The 14,875-nt window shown below is 37.3% G+C and overlaps 1 protein-coding gene across 1 annotated transcript in view; it reads right to left on the reverse strand.

Annotated features, from left to right (window-relative positions):
• Positions 1-252: 252 nt before the first annotated feature.
• The window catches only part of TSGA10 (testis specific 10), a 30,342-nt gene continuing 15,719 nt past the window's right edge, over positions 253-14,875 (reverse strand). The window contains exons 10-18 of the mRNA XM_074816718.1: positions 12,682-12,836; positions 11,246-11,301; positions 10,849-11,017; positions 8,512-8,622; positions 7,772-7,957; positions 5,043-5,245; positions 4,616-4,720; positions 698-832; positions 253-310 (exon numbers count right to left, since the gene is read on the reverse strand). Coding sequence (XP_074672819.1) covers positions 253-310; positions 698-832; positions 4,616-4,720; positions 5,043-5,245; positions 7,772-7,957; positions 8,512-8,622; positions 10,849-11,017; positions 11,246-11,301; positions 12,682-12,836 — 1,178 coding nt within the window. The remainder of the gene's footprint in view (positions 311-697; positions 833-4,615; positions 4,721-5,042; positions 5,246-7,771; positions 7,958-8,511; positions 8,623-10,848; positions 11,018-11,245; positions 11,302-12,681; positions 12,837-14,875) is intronic.

The following is a 14,875-nucleotide window of genomic DNA, read 5'->3' on the forward strand; positions in this document are numbered from 1 at the left end:
CATGAATTGAGACTTTTTCCCCCTCAACTGGCTTTTTTTTTTTTTTCTTATTTTTAATGTGTGCTGCCAGCAATCTACCAAAACAGTGTGATGCAACAAACATGCAGCTACCAAATATGAAACTAAGCTGAGACTGAAACTGACAGGAGAGCAGCTGCATATTGTGGAGGCTTCATTTCACTGATTGTTAAAAGCAAAGCTGGGCTTGTTCCTACTCATCATTACAAGTATTTGAAGACTTTTAGACTGCATTTATGTATCTTGTAAAAAAATGCACATATAGAGAGAGTAAAAATTATTCTGAAAACTACTAGAAGAAGAAAGGTTGGATTGTTAAAAGCTTTTATGTAGGAAAGATGAAAATATTTACATCTACACCTGCACAAAATGGTGGCAAGTCAAGTAGAGATATTCTGTAGCATTATTTCTATTACTGTTTTAAGAATTTATGACTGTAGCATCCCAGTGCAAGTAGTTTCTATTAACCATATAGTTTTGATACAGTTCAATAAAACAAAATAAAAGGAGTATCATCAAAAGATTGTGGTCCTGAACCTTCTTGTAACTTTTCTTGGCACAGTGTAATTCCATGGAATTCAGTCAATATTTCAACAAGAAATATCAGAATTCATCTTTGTATTTTACTTTTTTTTTCCCCCCTCGGTGTTTAGAACTTAAATGTTGTTGAACCACTTACCCTTCCAGGGACCAGTCCAGAGACCAATCAGGAGGTTGATGATGGGAATGTTCAGATGATGACATTCTTAACGTAGAGCTTAACTGATACGAGATTGTACGATTCTGGTGTCGAAGCTCCTGTACAGCACATTCTCTAAATAAACATTATTTTACAGTGAGGCTAAGCACTTTTACAAAATCATCAAAATGATTTCATAGTATTTATAATCTCTTTTTCTTTTTCTATTTAAGATTGTCAGCTTTTTTATTTTATTTTAAAAGAAGATGTGGTGTTCATCATAACCTTCTGTGAAAGACAGATTAGTGACTCTCTCTGTAGTACTCCCTTACTCAGATTTAGTTCTACATACCCATTGTCTCTATTTTCCCTAAAAGACAAGCTAGCCATGGTTGCTGCAGGTTAAACTCTAAAAATTGTAAAACTCTCCAGGGAGGAAGAGCCTAATTTTAAAGTTATTCACAAGTCTGCAACATAATCACTTTAATATCATTACTGATTTTATTAAGAACGGTGTTGGTTGTGGTATTCTTGTGCTGTTTGATTTGGCAAGGCCAGTGAACTAGAATCTACCTGAAGTGCACTGAAACTTATGGATATTTAAGGGATGGATATTTAAGAGATACCAGTGGGAAAGCTGTAAAATGGTAGTCTAGTCATTTTGACTGCAAGGGATAGGGCCTGGATACTGGATCAATCCATAACTCTTGCATCTGGGTGTACGGGGAGGAAGTATGTGGGATTGGATAATACATTGGAAAATTTTGGAGGTACATACTCATCTGGGATCCTGGTTTCAGGCTGCCAATTGTTTACAGAAGAAGAATCTAGTCTGGGTTGGATTGGAAAACTACTAGAAAGGGTGGCTACAACAACCCCAGAGTTTCAATGTATAACCCCAGTAAAACCTGGACAATAGTTCATTATAAATGAATGGGTGTTTTGGGAGGTAGCACTGACCCAGGCTGGAAAAAAGGACTCCAATTTGCCCAAAACGTTGCAGATGAAGGTATAGCAAGGACTGCCTGTATGGTATTGAACTGAAACCAACCCCAGTGTGGCTTAGCCATTACCACAGGCCTACCTATGGAGTGGACCACTGAAGCAGATCACCAAAACCTTTAGGAGAGTGGTCAGATCCAGCATCAGCTCATGGAGCTCAATCTACAGGCAGGAAAAGGGCTCGCTCTAGCAGCAGGAGCCCAGTGAGACAGTAACAGTCTTCCACCACGTAGCTACTAACATCCCACAACCTTGTGCCTGGGGAGGTATCATATACATTGACGGCTAGTCTTATTAGCATTATTGCTTTTAAGGGCTTTACTATGCACATGCTGTACTGTCTTTAATGGTCAAGATGGTGCTGGCAGTGGTGGGAAGTCAGAGTGCAGCGGCTTGCACCTCTCACAGGTAACTGCCATGGAGAATACCAAGTTTGAGTATGAATGTAGCAAAACTGTGACCAATGAGGAAAAGTAACTATGGGCAAGTTTTTCATTTGGGAGGAGACTGGGGCAGAGAAAGGGAGGTGCAAGGCATCAAAAAGGAGGGTCAAGAAACAGAAAGGGATAAAGAGATGTGCAAGTCATGCACTTGAGGCTGTCCAGGGGTACCTGACAGTCAGTCCCTGCACTTGGTGACCACAGCCAACAGGACAGTAAATCAAACCTGTTGTTGCCACATGAGTCCAAACTGGTTCTGCAGTCAGGAGGATGGGAGTGATGGGAAGGTGCTTTTCCTGACTGGTATAGAAAAACCCATACAGATGGATTAAGCCTCATGGTATCACTGTGTTGGTGCTCATTCAAGGCCTGACAGCGTGGGCACTTCCACCTCCTAATTTCAGGCATTATTTCATTCTGCACAAAGGCAGTAAATCAATACGACTAGCTAAGTCAGTGTTAGAACATGGATATCAACTACCCTCTTCTTTAAACTAACAACAAAAAACCCCAGTCAGTACTCACATCTGCTGCTTCCATTATATACTATCATGGTACTGTCTTTAATGATAGTATTTTTCCTCTCTGGCTAATTATCTCATTTTCACTTGCTAGTACCAGAAAAATAGATTGGCTGTAAGAAGCCGGCTTGGAGCTTTAATCCCTTTCCCTGCAAGCAAGAGAGACAGATACCTGCTCTTGTAAAGCATGACTTTCCAAGGAAAAACAGAAAAGAAATAGAATTCCTGTAACCTTTGCAGGACACTGAAGGGACACTGTTTTGATTTTATGAAAAAGCCAAAAAAAGAAAAAAGCTCTAGCCTTTCAAAGACAGCTAAATTGAATGACAGCCTCAGATTTTTATATGAGAACATTTCAGTCTTTGCTATCTAAGATTTCTGCATACAGTTTTTGCAGCTGGCTTACAGACTGCATAGTGGAACCTAGATTTGTTCTTTCCAAAACAATTCAGGTAATTATGTTTGTAATTCTCCTGAAGTAGAAGAGAAATTCCCTTCAGGAATGAAAACTGAAGATCTTTGCCTCAGTATAGGCTCACTCTAGTATTTGTTTTGCTAACCAACTGTAAACTAAGTGTTGATATTGCAACTATAAACAATCACGTGAGTAACAAATTATCCTTAACCAGAAGAAGAGATTAAGTATGGAGGCTGATTCAACTTTCTGCCAATGAACACTTCAAGAAGAAACACTTGCAATCCCTACCAGGGAGCATCCATACACCATGAGATGGATGCACTCACATAGGGGAAGTAGAGAAACAACAGTCTGAAGAAGATCGCATTTCTTTTAAAACTCGTACTCCTGTATTAGCATAGTATGTCTCATTCTATGCAGCTGAAGAAGCACAAACGATGCCACCTTTTAAATTGACTCAACAGCTAACACAAAAATTTAGATGTTTTTGCCATGACTTCAGGGTAAAGGAGAATCCAATTTGAAACATACACTGAGATATTTAAGAAATCCATCTGTAAAAGACCTAGCATTAGGTATAGAGGTGCTCCCTCCAAAACCCTCATCCTTACTTATGAGAGAACAGAGTATCAACAAAGTAATTTACTACAATTAAACAAGACATCTGATTCTCAAATCTGTGCTATAATCACATCATTCAGCTTCTTTTAGCCATCCTTCTTACATACCCAAACTAATGCCTGACATGGTAGTATTTTATCCTCAATACATCTATGAAATAGAGAAGTACTGATGTTTCACAGATAAGAAAACTAAGTAGATAAACTAACTCATGAAACAGGCTAGGGACTGTTCTCTGGTACTGTGGCCAAATCACATGAAACAACTTGTACATATTGTTAAACTCTTCCCACAAGAAAAAAAAAAAATTACTTTGGCCATGCTGCCATTTGGGAACTATCTCTAGCACCTCCCACGCCCCAAGTAGTACCTGGGAGAATGCAAGTTGGTACAGGCTAAAGTAATTCCAGAGTGTCTACTAAACTTTATGGACAGTTGTGTGGATCCCTCAAGTCAATGCTCTGACTTGGTTTACTTCAGCTAGCACAGGTGTAACCAAAAGGTAGCCATTCATATCGCAGAACTTAGTACTCTATAAACCACTTTTCTAGCCAACTAGTCACCTAGACTGTGCCTATAGATCAAGACAGGCATCACTATAAATGAGTGAAGACAGACGAGCACCTTCAGAAAAGTGATCCGTTCCATCCTAAAACAGGCAATTCCATAGGGCAGTTTATCTCAGTGTCTTGTTCCACTGGCTATAAAGGGAACCTAGACAACTAATTTAGACAGCATGTATAAAGCTACACAGACTGAAGTCAGTGACATGAATAGCCTCTGAACACACAGGAGATGTACAGCAGAGCAAACCCAAACTTTGCTGTTTATCCTACTAATCAGTCTAAGTCTTAGTACTATATTGTATTTCACCCCAGTTAGATGCAGGAAGCTTAATACAAACACATATACTTGCCTTTCAAAGTGCTCAGTCCCCAGCTGTCTTTTGGCGATATACAGTTCCAACTCTAGCTCAGCTGCTCTATTTCTGAGCTGAGTAAGATCTTGACTCTGCACAGCACTGTAAAGTCCATACACTTTAATTAGATAGCAACTATAATCCTCCAAGTATGTTACCAAATACAATTATCCAAAGCCAAAAGGGCAGCTATTCCATGCAATTGAAATTAAGAAATTTTTTTTGAGTAAAATGTAACACTACACAGAAAAGTCTATCACGGTATAGCTGAGGAATCAGAAGCAGGTTTTTGGTATCTTCTGCTGTTAAGGTGACCAAAGTACATTGGCCATTTGAAAATGCAGCTTGATATAAAATCATCTTTGAGTATATACACTTGGAAAGAATGGTAACACCTGAAATATTCTCCTAGTCATTTACTCACAGTTTATTTTCTGCTAAAGAATGCTGTTCCTTGAGAAACTGAATTTCAGAGTCTTTTTCTTGCTTTGCTCTCTGTGACTGAAAGTCTTTCTCACGACTGGACACAATCAAAGATTCCAGGTTTTTCATAGACGCTCTTTCATTTCCCAGTTGTTTTCTCAGCAGCTCAATTTCAGAATGAAATGAGTCACACTTGCTCTGCAGCTAAACAAAGATTTTAAAGTTTTAGATGTATGTTTGTTAAGCTTACTGGCTGTCTGTTATGGTAATTATTTTTTTTTTAATAGAAAAATAAAAAAGGAAGTCTGGGACCAATGAGAACTAACAGGAGAGTGATAGAATCATATGGAAAATACCTGAATAATCTGAGCATGTATGAACAATTTTTCAGAGTTTATCCAAGCTGAGTTTTTTAACATTTGCCTGTCAAATATTAATTTTGTAGTTTTTGTAAAAATCAAAGACAATAGAGATTGATCTTCAAGGGAAATTATGGAAATATTATTAAAGAGATATTGATAATTCCTAAACCAGCCAAGCATTTTAAAGTCCATGACAAGTTTCTTTGCTAATAAACTGCTCTAGCTATTCTGCTTACTTAGTGACTATATGTAAAATCCAAGACATCTTTAAAGAAAACAATCAGTAATTTTAAGTCCTGACTTTTGAGTATTCATAGTAAAACCTTGCAAAGCAGTGAGCTTTTCAAACAGTATACAGCATCCACCCTCTGAGGACTAAGCCAAATTAAACATTCAAAAAATACTAATCATCAATAAGGATTTCTTTGATCATTCTAGATATCAAAGTAGATTTAGAACCCTTAAGTATAATGTTAACATAAACTTATTTTTCTAATATATTTCACATACCCTTTCTACCTTCTCTGCTTGTGGAGGATTTAATCATTCTTTGACTGCATCTAGTTTAATGGAAAGTTCTTGTGTAGATGGGAGATTTGCAAGCATAGAGATTCTCTCCCAATATATGCTTTGAAGCTCTCTTTCCATTTTCACAAGAGACTTGCTTAAGACAGAAATCTGAGCCTTGTATGCTGCTTCTGTTGTTAAATGCTACAGTAAAGCAGTATCAGATAACCAAAACTCTACTGCAAAGAGATTTTAAAACTGCCTCCAAAATCCTTCAAAAATATCTCCATGTAGTTGTGGTGAATTTTAAGAAGCAGTGGTCATTTATTCTGGAATAAACTTTGAAGTTATTTCTTTAAATAACTCCTGTATATAAAAACTAGAAGAGAAGAGTTCTTGCTTCTGGCAGCAAAATCAGCTACTAACATTTTATCCTCTACTCCTTCTGCAGAGCTAAAAAGGGTCAAAATTCTGTCATGGGCCCCATTCCATTTTTAGATTAGACCCTCTTATTTTAGCAGTAAAATGTATTCTTGCATGTAGATGATCAGTGAATGTTGAGATATTGTCAGTCATATTTATACTGCTGTCACCTGTAAACTCAGAAGTCACACTGAAGAGAAGGCCATCAGCAGCAGTTCTGACTAAGCACATTCAGAATTTTGTATAATTAACATAATGTAGGTTTTTCCTTTTTGAAAAATACTTGTACTTTGCCCAGTGACACTTGTATTTCCGGTCACTTTTAACTACTTAATTTTCAGTGGATAGCAGAATGAGTCTGGGAGCTTGACAAAAGCAAAGAGAGAGACCAAGCACTGTGACTTCCTTGAAGGATTTATTAGGATTGAGATCCAAAGAGATGATTGTAGCATCACATAAGAGCATATCACATAAATTCTAGCTCCGTCTTGCCTGAAATAAAGCACAAGGAACACAGAACACTGCTAAGCACGTTAAGATTTCTGAATAAAAACTTATGTGTTTTAGATACATGCCTTACACATAACTGCTATGAACCCGAATATGACATCTGGAATTCTGACTCAATTTGCTGACAAAGTTTTCATGAAGAGGCCTGTTTATTCCTATACTTAATAGCAGGCATGTGGGAAGGAAATAGAAGGATGAAATATCTATCCATTTGAGGCTCGCTGGACAAACTAGGACCATGTACCTGTTTTATTATATTAAAAAAATGTCAAAATCTGCCACACAATCTTCCTGTGCTGTTTTGCTACAGTTCTCATCCACTTGCTGAACAGCAGCAGTTCAGTTCCTCTTGGGTATCTAATGTGCATGGGTAGCCCTCAGTAGCCTATGTCATATTCAGAAAGCAGAGATGATCTGCAACAAAAACTGTAACAACCCAAAACCAGAAGATAGTTTATGTGTTCATAACATATTTCCAAAGCCATGCTGTGCATTTCCCTTTAAGTTCTTCAGATTCTCAAGCACGGAGAGGATCTTTAGGACACCTAAAGTAGTGGAAAGAAGGTTGAAAAGCTGGAAGCAAGAAAAGCAGGGACAAGAATCTAACAGATGACAAAGCTCTAGGTATGTTTCAGGTATGCTGTGGAGTTGTGTGTGACATTATGCCTTCAGTCATTCCAAACATGAGAGCATTTTATAACTTTTTTTCCTTGAAATATGCTATTTTATTTAAAGATTTTTTTTCCAAGTGTGACTAGTGGAATTCTAGTAATGTTTAATTAAATAAACTCGAACTCCATACAGTTCATTGTAGAAGTACCTCTAAGATACGAGAAGTGGCATTAAGCATAATTTTAAACAGCTGCAGGCTTAAAATACCACCAGATCTTTTCAAGGGTGAACTATGGAAAGAATGATTTCAACTTACTTGCTCTATCTCTGTTTCAAGGGACCCCATTTTCTCTTTCAACCTGCGGTTCTCAGACTCCACACTGACCAGTGCCAGTCTAACAGAGCTACAATCTGCTTCTGCTTGATGGCATTTTGCTTCCCAACTTTCTCCTTGTTCACAGGCTTTGTGGTAATTCTCCAAAAGCTCGCAGTTCTCTCTCTCCTAACACATAAAGCTTGTTTAATAATTTACAGTAAACTTCACAAAATACGGATATCTATACATCTACATGTATGACATGATATTGGATGTTCTCTTTCCATTGAAAACTTTGCCGTTTAGACAAAACATTGAGACACTTCTCAGGAACCAGTGTTTTTTGTACAAGATGGCTGCATTTTAATGCTCAAAAGAGATCTGTTAAAAATGGCTAAACTAAAATTACAAATATGAGGTATAGTAACATATTGCAGAAATATTTTTTTTACTGTTAATCCCATATGGTAATAAAGACAAAAGAATCCCAAGTCTCTATTATTCACAGTCTGAATTCTTAAGTTTAATAAACACATTTATATAAAACCACAGTGAAATATACTTCCTTACTTGTGTACTGCAAAAACAACTAAGGAAATGTGTTCAAACTATTAAAAACATGTTAATAGAATACAAATAAGTTTCAGCTAGGAAGCAAATTCTTTCATGGAAATATGGTTAAAATTTCATTTTTAGTTAAAACAACAGCTTTTGTTAACAGGTTTAATCCATTTACTCACTTTAGACTTCAGTACACCCTTCAGCCTGACAATATCTGCACTTGAATCCTGGGCTTTCAACTTCATATCATCAAGCTCATTCTGGTACTTTGATAGTTTTTTATATAGTACCTATAATGAAAGATTTGTTTCATAAGGTTAAAGTATACTGTTTGCACCTTTACAAAAAAATAGTATGTATCTAGCACCTTTGACTTTATTAACTACTTATTTAAAGGCTATATAAAATCTAAACCATCTATATTTCTAGAAATAAAAGTTTGCACATGTCAAAAAATATTTCCCTTCTTTGACTTACAAATAATGCTAAATTATCTTAAAAAGAAGAAAAGTGACAATAAAAGAACGCAGAAGCTAAGAAAAAGACAGATGGTTTATTTAGCAGCTAGGTGGTCATAACAAAATAGCCTGCCCCATTTAAGGAAAAGGGCTCAAGAGTCAGTTCCCTCTTTTTTACATGTTACAGTCTCTTAAAAGCCCACATCTGAAAAGGCAGAAGACAGCTAAAAATGGAATTAACTAATTAAGTGGTTATCTCCTAATCAGGAGAAAAAAAGCCACAAGTATTAGGAGAAGGTACACAGTTCTGGCAACTACTGCTTGAGAAACAAAACAGAGAAGAAAAAAAAAACCCACAGAGAGGCTGTTTTGAACTGCCCTGTTCAGAAACTCTTCCTTCCTTACAAAATTGCTATGAGAACACTCATCTACAAGAACCAGGTGGGGCAGAGGTGGGGCAGAGGTGGGGCAGGGGTGGGGCAGGGGTGGGGCAGGGGTGGGGGGGAATGGGGTGAAAAAGGTAGGCTGTGGAGAAGCTCCTGTTCCTGTTGTGAAAAGGCTGTGAATTGCTGGGAAAGATTCTGTGAAGTTTTCCAGTGAATCCAACTGAAGAAAAGGGAATGCTACTTTAAATACTTGGAATATCACCTAAATTAATGGAAGAACCTAGAGGAACCATTACATGTTATAGAGGAAAGCCCATTAAAAAGTAGTTGATCCTACAAGGCTAAGACCTTGTTTCTAATTGCTTCTACAAGCATCCAGGCATTGCAAAGAAAACCATGAAGTTTTCAAAAGTAGCTAGAAGCAACAGGAGGCTGTTTTGTACCAGCTGACCACATCAATAACAACTGGTCTTCTGAGAGAAGGTTCAGAATAGTGATTCCCTGAAGCAAACTCTTTCAGTAATCCATGTTTCTAGTCACACTACTACCTACCTTTGGCGTCCAAGACTACTAGGATCTCTTTTCTAGCATACTCAAAGAGGGCGCTAAAGAGTTAGTGTGTTTGAGAGAAGAATTATTTAGCATTGCAGTGCAGAATTAGGCACCTGATCTAACGTAGTTAACTATGCTTCCTCTGTAGTGAATGGAGAGAGACAGGTAAAATGAATCACTTTAAAAACTGGGATGGGATGAATCTCCTTCTGGAGGACTTTTCTTCATGTAAAGGGGAACCTTAATGCCCAAAAACTTTCATATAGCTAAAATCAGGTGAAGTTAATGTGTTCCTTCAAAACAGGGTAGCACTTCTAGAAGAAGAGAAAGCCAAGTGAGCAGAAAGTATTTTCAAAGACAAAGATATCCTAAACAGTAGAATAAGTGCAGAGAAGAAATAGCAAGTATCAGAAAACCTAAATGAAGGCAAGAAGTTGAACAAAAAGAAGAAAAGCCAGACATTACACAGTGATGAACTACTACAGGCATTAAGCTTAATTTCTAGCTGCTTGGAAAATACATTGATGCGTGAACATTTTGTGTGCATGAGATGACACTTTAGTTTTAAGTATTTTTAACTACTTTCATTAGTAACTGCACACAGATAAATAACACAGTAGATAATGTAATTTTCTATTATAACCAAGTATTTGCAGCATCTTTTATCCAAAAGCCACTTTAAAGGAATGTAAATAAATACAATACTATTCATAAAGCTTTGAACCTTATTAAAATATGTACTGTGTTAAATTATTAGCAAATCAAATTCATAAGCTTGTAAGTGCTCTGGACCAGTCACAGCACAGTATAAGAAATAGTGCTGCCTTTATAGTACTTTTCCATATAAGCGATAGTTATAACTGCCAGAGTGTTTTTACATTAAGATCAAAGAGAAACATTAATTAGCTCTTCCTCAAGATAAGCATCCACACCATTACATAAGAATAGCAGGTCCTCTTTATACAAGTGAGCTGAGCAACAAGGGAAAAATCGGAATTTGAAAAATGAGCTTAAAAACTAGTTTGCAGATTTACTTCAGATGAGGGCTCAACAATTCTATGCACTACTTGAAAAATACACAATTTGCCTTTTTATACAAGGGTTCTCCGTTCAAATATACCTGATTTTCTTGCTTAATATTAGAAAGATGCTCTTGTAACCTGTCATTCTCCTGAGCTAATGATTCTCTGTTCTTGTCAGCCTGTGCAAGTTGTTTGTTGGTTTCTTGTAGCTGTTGATGCAAACTGGTGATATCTTTCTCACAGATACAGAGAGCTTCAGCAGATTTTCTATGCAGCAAACAATAAATACTTCAGGTATGACAATATTGCCCAACCTAATACAAATGATAGCTTTTCCAGTGGTTAAGTTTGTAAGTCATGTAACAAAGCTGTAACACTTTAATATTTAATAGAGTTTAAAAAAATTCATACATTAGCACATTCCATGATTCAATTTTTGAGTTAATGTTATAAATTAATCAAAATTTAGTAATGATCTTGATATTTTATCCTTACTTTGTGGAATGCTCCAACTCAGAAATCAGAATCTTGAAATCTGAAATTATATTCTCCTTAAAAAGAAATAAAAAATTAAAACAAATCTCTCATCACTCCTCACTATAAATAAAAAAAAAAAAAAAAAAGCTTATTTATATTTTCCTTTCATTCAGCTAGCTGGTTAATTTAACTATTTAGTGCAAAATGGATTGTGGGTTTCCAAGTTTCACCATGTGCTGTTTAGGGCTGAAAATTCTGATAATCTAATTTGGCAAATAAAGGAACAAATATTGTTATCTTCTGCAGAATTTAATAACTTTAATTAAATTCTTTAATCCTTTGTGGTTCTAAAGGTAGAATTTGGCTCACACTCCCAAAACTAAATGATGTCTTCTGTCTATTAGATAAGTTATCACAGCTTTTCTACAATGAGTAAACTACCAGAGTCTGGTAGCTTGTAACTGATAAAACAAGAATTCCATCACTGTATTTCCATAAAGAAGACGATGTCGCTGTAGAGACGGACAAAGCCACACACACACACTCTCACACAGGTGAATAAGCGGCTAGGGTTTTTTTATTACTAAAAGCATGCATTTTTATATATTTCAGGTGCCAGAGTGTCACAATATAATTGGTCAAAAAGTTGTTTTTACCATTCTCATTGGATAACCTTTATCAGTTTTCTCCCTGCTTACTTCATCCTGCTGTATAGTCTGCAGTTCCTTGGAAGTTATTTGCTTGAAGCAAAGCTTCCCTATCTCGAGGGTACACCGGCATCTTGTCAAGGTCAAACTCCTCTTCAATCAGGTTGTTGGCAGACCAGCTGCCTTCCCCGACAAGACAGCACAAAGTATATCACTTTATTCCCTTGTCTTTGGATACAGATATTAAAAGAAGCATAGATAGGCTAAGGAAATGCCTTCCACTGGAGACACAAGAGAGGTGAGAGACAGCCATCTCTTCTCTAAAATGGACCCCATTTTACAATTTACAGTTTTTAAAATGTATAGTCAGTGCTTATGGCAAAATGATTACAGCCTCTCCTGCAATATCTTTTCTTTAAGATTTTGTTAAAATTCAGTGCAAATTCTTGAGTTAACAATTGCAACAGTTAAAAAGTACCTTCTTTAGTTTACCCTAAATACCCAGATTACCTAAGCTGAAGTGAAAAACACTGGTTCAGATCTAAGAACTAAGCATCTTCATTATATAGTTTGAAATCACACTGTGCAATAAACTGATGACTCTTGATAAGTATAAACCATACAAAACACCGAACATGAGATGTTCAACGCTGCTCAATCCTACTGTTGTTGAAGTCAAAATGAGCTTTATTGTTGCCTTGAAACTGGAGCAGAACTAGGTCAGCACTAAGCACTGTTGCAGATACCAATATAAGATAGGTGTGATGACCCAACAGATCCTTTCCGTATTTACATGTTAGAACATACTTTAAATGCCATGCTTTCCTCAAAAGTAGCTATCTTCTCTCTTTCTTCTTTCACACAGTCTTGCAAAGCTGCCTTCTCTTTACCAAGTTGTGCAATTGTTTCTTTCAAAGCACAGATCTCCTCTTGTTGCACAAGACTTTGTCTTGAAAAGTTATCTGGACACAAGCAGAAAGGTCTCATTTTTCTTAATTCAACCCATTTGAAATAAAAATTCTTTTGATGCACTTCTAAAGAGTAAAAGAACATGGCAAAATCTTCCCTTCAAGAAAACACTGAAGCATGTACCTTTTTGAAACATATAAATAATCCGACTAATACTTATAGAATCGCAGTCTTCCTTAGATCAAGGCCATAAATTACTTGGCTCAAAATAAATCTATCTTTAAACAGCAAACGTTTAGATCAGTAAAAACAACTTTCTCGGGTATTATAACAATAAAGGCTTAAACAGAATTAAAATAGAAGCAATATGTAGACTATAGTATGCAATGATTGATGAAATAAAAGAGATTGATATCCTGATATTAGCCATTTTTTTTCTGAAATTCTTTTTTTTATTTATTTAAATGAACTTCATGTAAAAGTGAATGAGTAATGCATTTATAAAATTCAACATCACTTAAAAATTGTGAAGATAATAATGAAAAAAGCAATCTAGTCACTAGAAAACCAAATTTTAAAAGATCTGTCTCTCCCTATCTTCATTCAGGTAATAAGGTGTTACACACTACATTTACCTTTAAATGGTCAGAGAACCAATCCTTATATGATCTATATACATTACATTTGCAGAGGGGAAACACAGAAACCCTTCTTACAGTGAACCTTACATCTCATAAAAAGCATGCAGGCTGAAAATTACTCTTTAAATATCAGAGTAGTTGGGCTTATTGAATGATACTTATTAACCATTTCCAGGAGATAAAACATCCAAAGTAAAATAATGTGTAGCTCAGTCTTTCAGGGACATCTTAGCACATATTCACATTCTGTTTTTTCCACAAAACTTCTCCCTATTTCAAAACACAAGATGAAAGATGCTCAAATTTCTGCCTGATATTTTTGGATGCATGGCTCTGGAACCTGCTAAGACAGTGTTCAAACCTGGCTCAAAAGAAAATTCTGATGGAGGAACTAATCCTGGAAACCACTTCCAGGCACATTAAGGACAAGGAAGTCATCAGTAGTATCCAGCATGGCTTCACCCAGGGGAAGTCACGGTTGATGAACTTGACAAATTTCTATGATGAAATGACTGGCCTGGTAAATGAGGGAAGAGCAGTGGATGTTGTCTACCTTGAGCTCAATAAGGCCTTGGACATTCCCATAAGATACTCATAGATGAGCTGTTCACATATGGTCTGGATGAGCAGTGAGGTGGATTGAAAACTGGCTGAACAGCCAGGCCCAGGGTGGTGATCAGTGGCACAAAGCCTAGTTGGAGGCTGGTAACTAGCGGTGTGCCCCAGAGGTTAATACTGCATCCAGTCCTGTTTTACATCTTCACTGATGATCTGGATGATGGGGCAAAGTGTACTGTCAGGAATTTCCCAGATGATGCAAAACTAGGAAGAGCGGCTGATACACCAGAGGGTCATGCTGCCATCCAGAGGGACCCCGACAGGCTGGAGAAAGGGGCAGACAGGAACCTCATGAAGTTCAACAAAGGAAAGTCCAAAGTGATGCTCCTGGGGACAAACAACCCCAGGCACCAGTATCCAAGCTGAAAAGCAGCTTGGCAGGAAAACTGGGCATCCTGGTGGACGCCACATTGAACACGAGCCACCAATGTGCCCTTGCTGCAAAGAAGGCTATTGGTGTCTGAGACTGCATTAAGGAAAGTATTGCCAGCTGGTCAAGGGAGGTGATCCTTCCCCTCTACTCAGCTCTGGTGAGACACACCTGGAGTGCTGGGTCTAGTTCTGGGCTCCCCAGTACAAGAGAGACATGGACATACTGGAGAGAGTCCAGCAAAGGGCCATGAAGATGATTGAGGGACTGGAGCATCTCTCCTATCAGGAAAAGCTGAGAGAGCTGGGACTGATTAGCCTGGAGAAGAGAAGGCTCAGAGGGGCTCGTAAATGTATATAAATACCTGAAGGGAGGATACAAAGAGCACAGAGTCAGGATCTTTTGAGTGATGCCCAGTGACAGGAGAAGAGGCAATGGGCACAAATTAAAACACAGGAGTCTC

Source organism: Strix aluco, chromosome 2 (genome assembly GCF_031877795.1).
Source record: "Strix aluco isolate bStrAlu1 chromosome 2, bStrAlu1.hap1, whole genome shotgun sequence".
Lineage (NCBI taxonomy): Eukaryota > Metazoa > Chordata > Aves > Strigiformes > Strigidae > Strix > Strix aluco.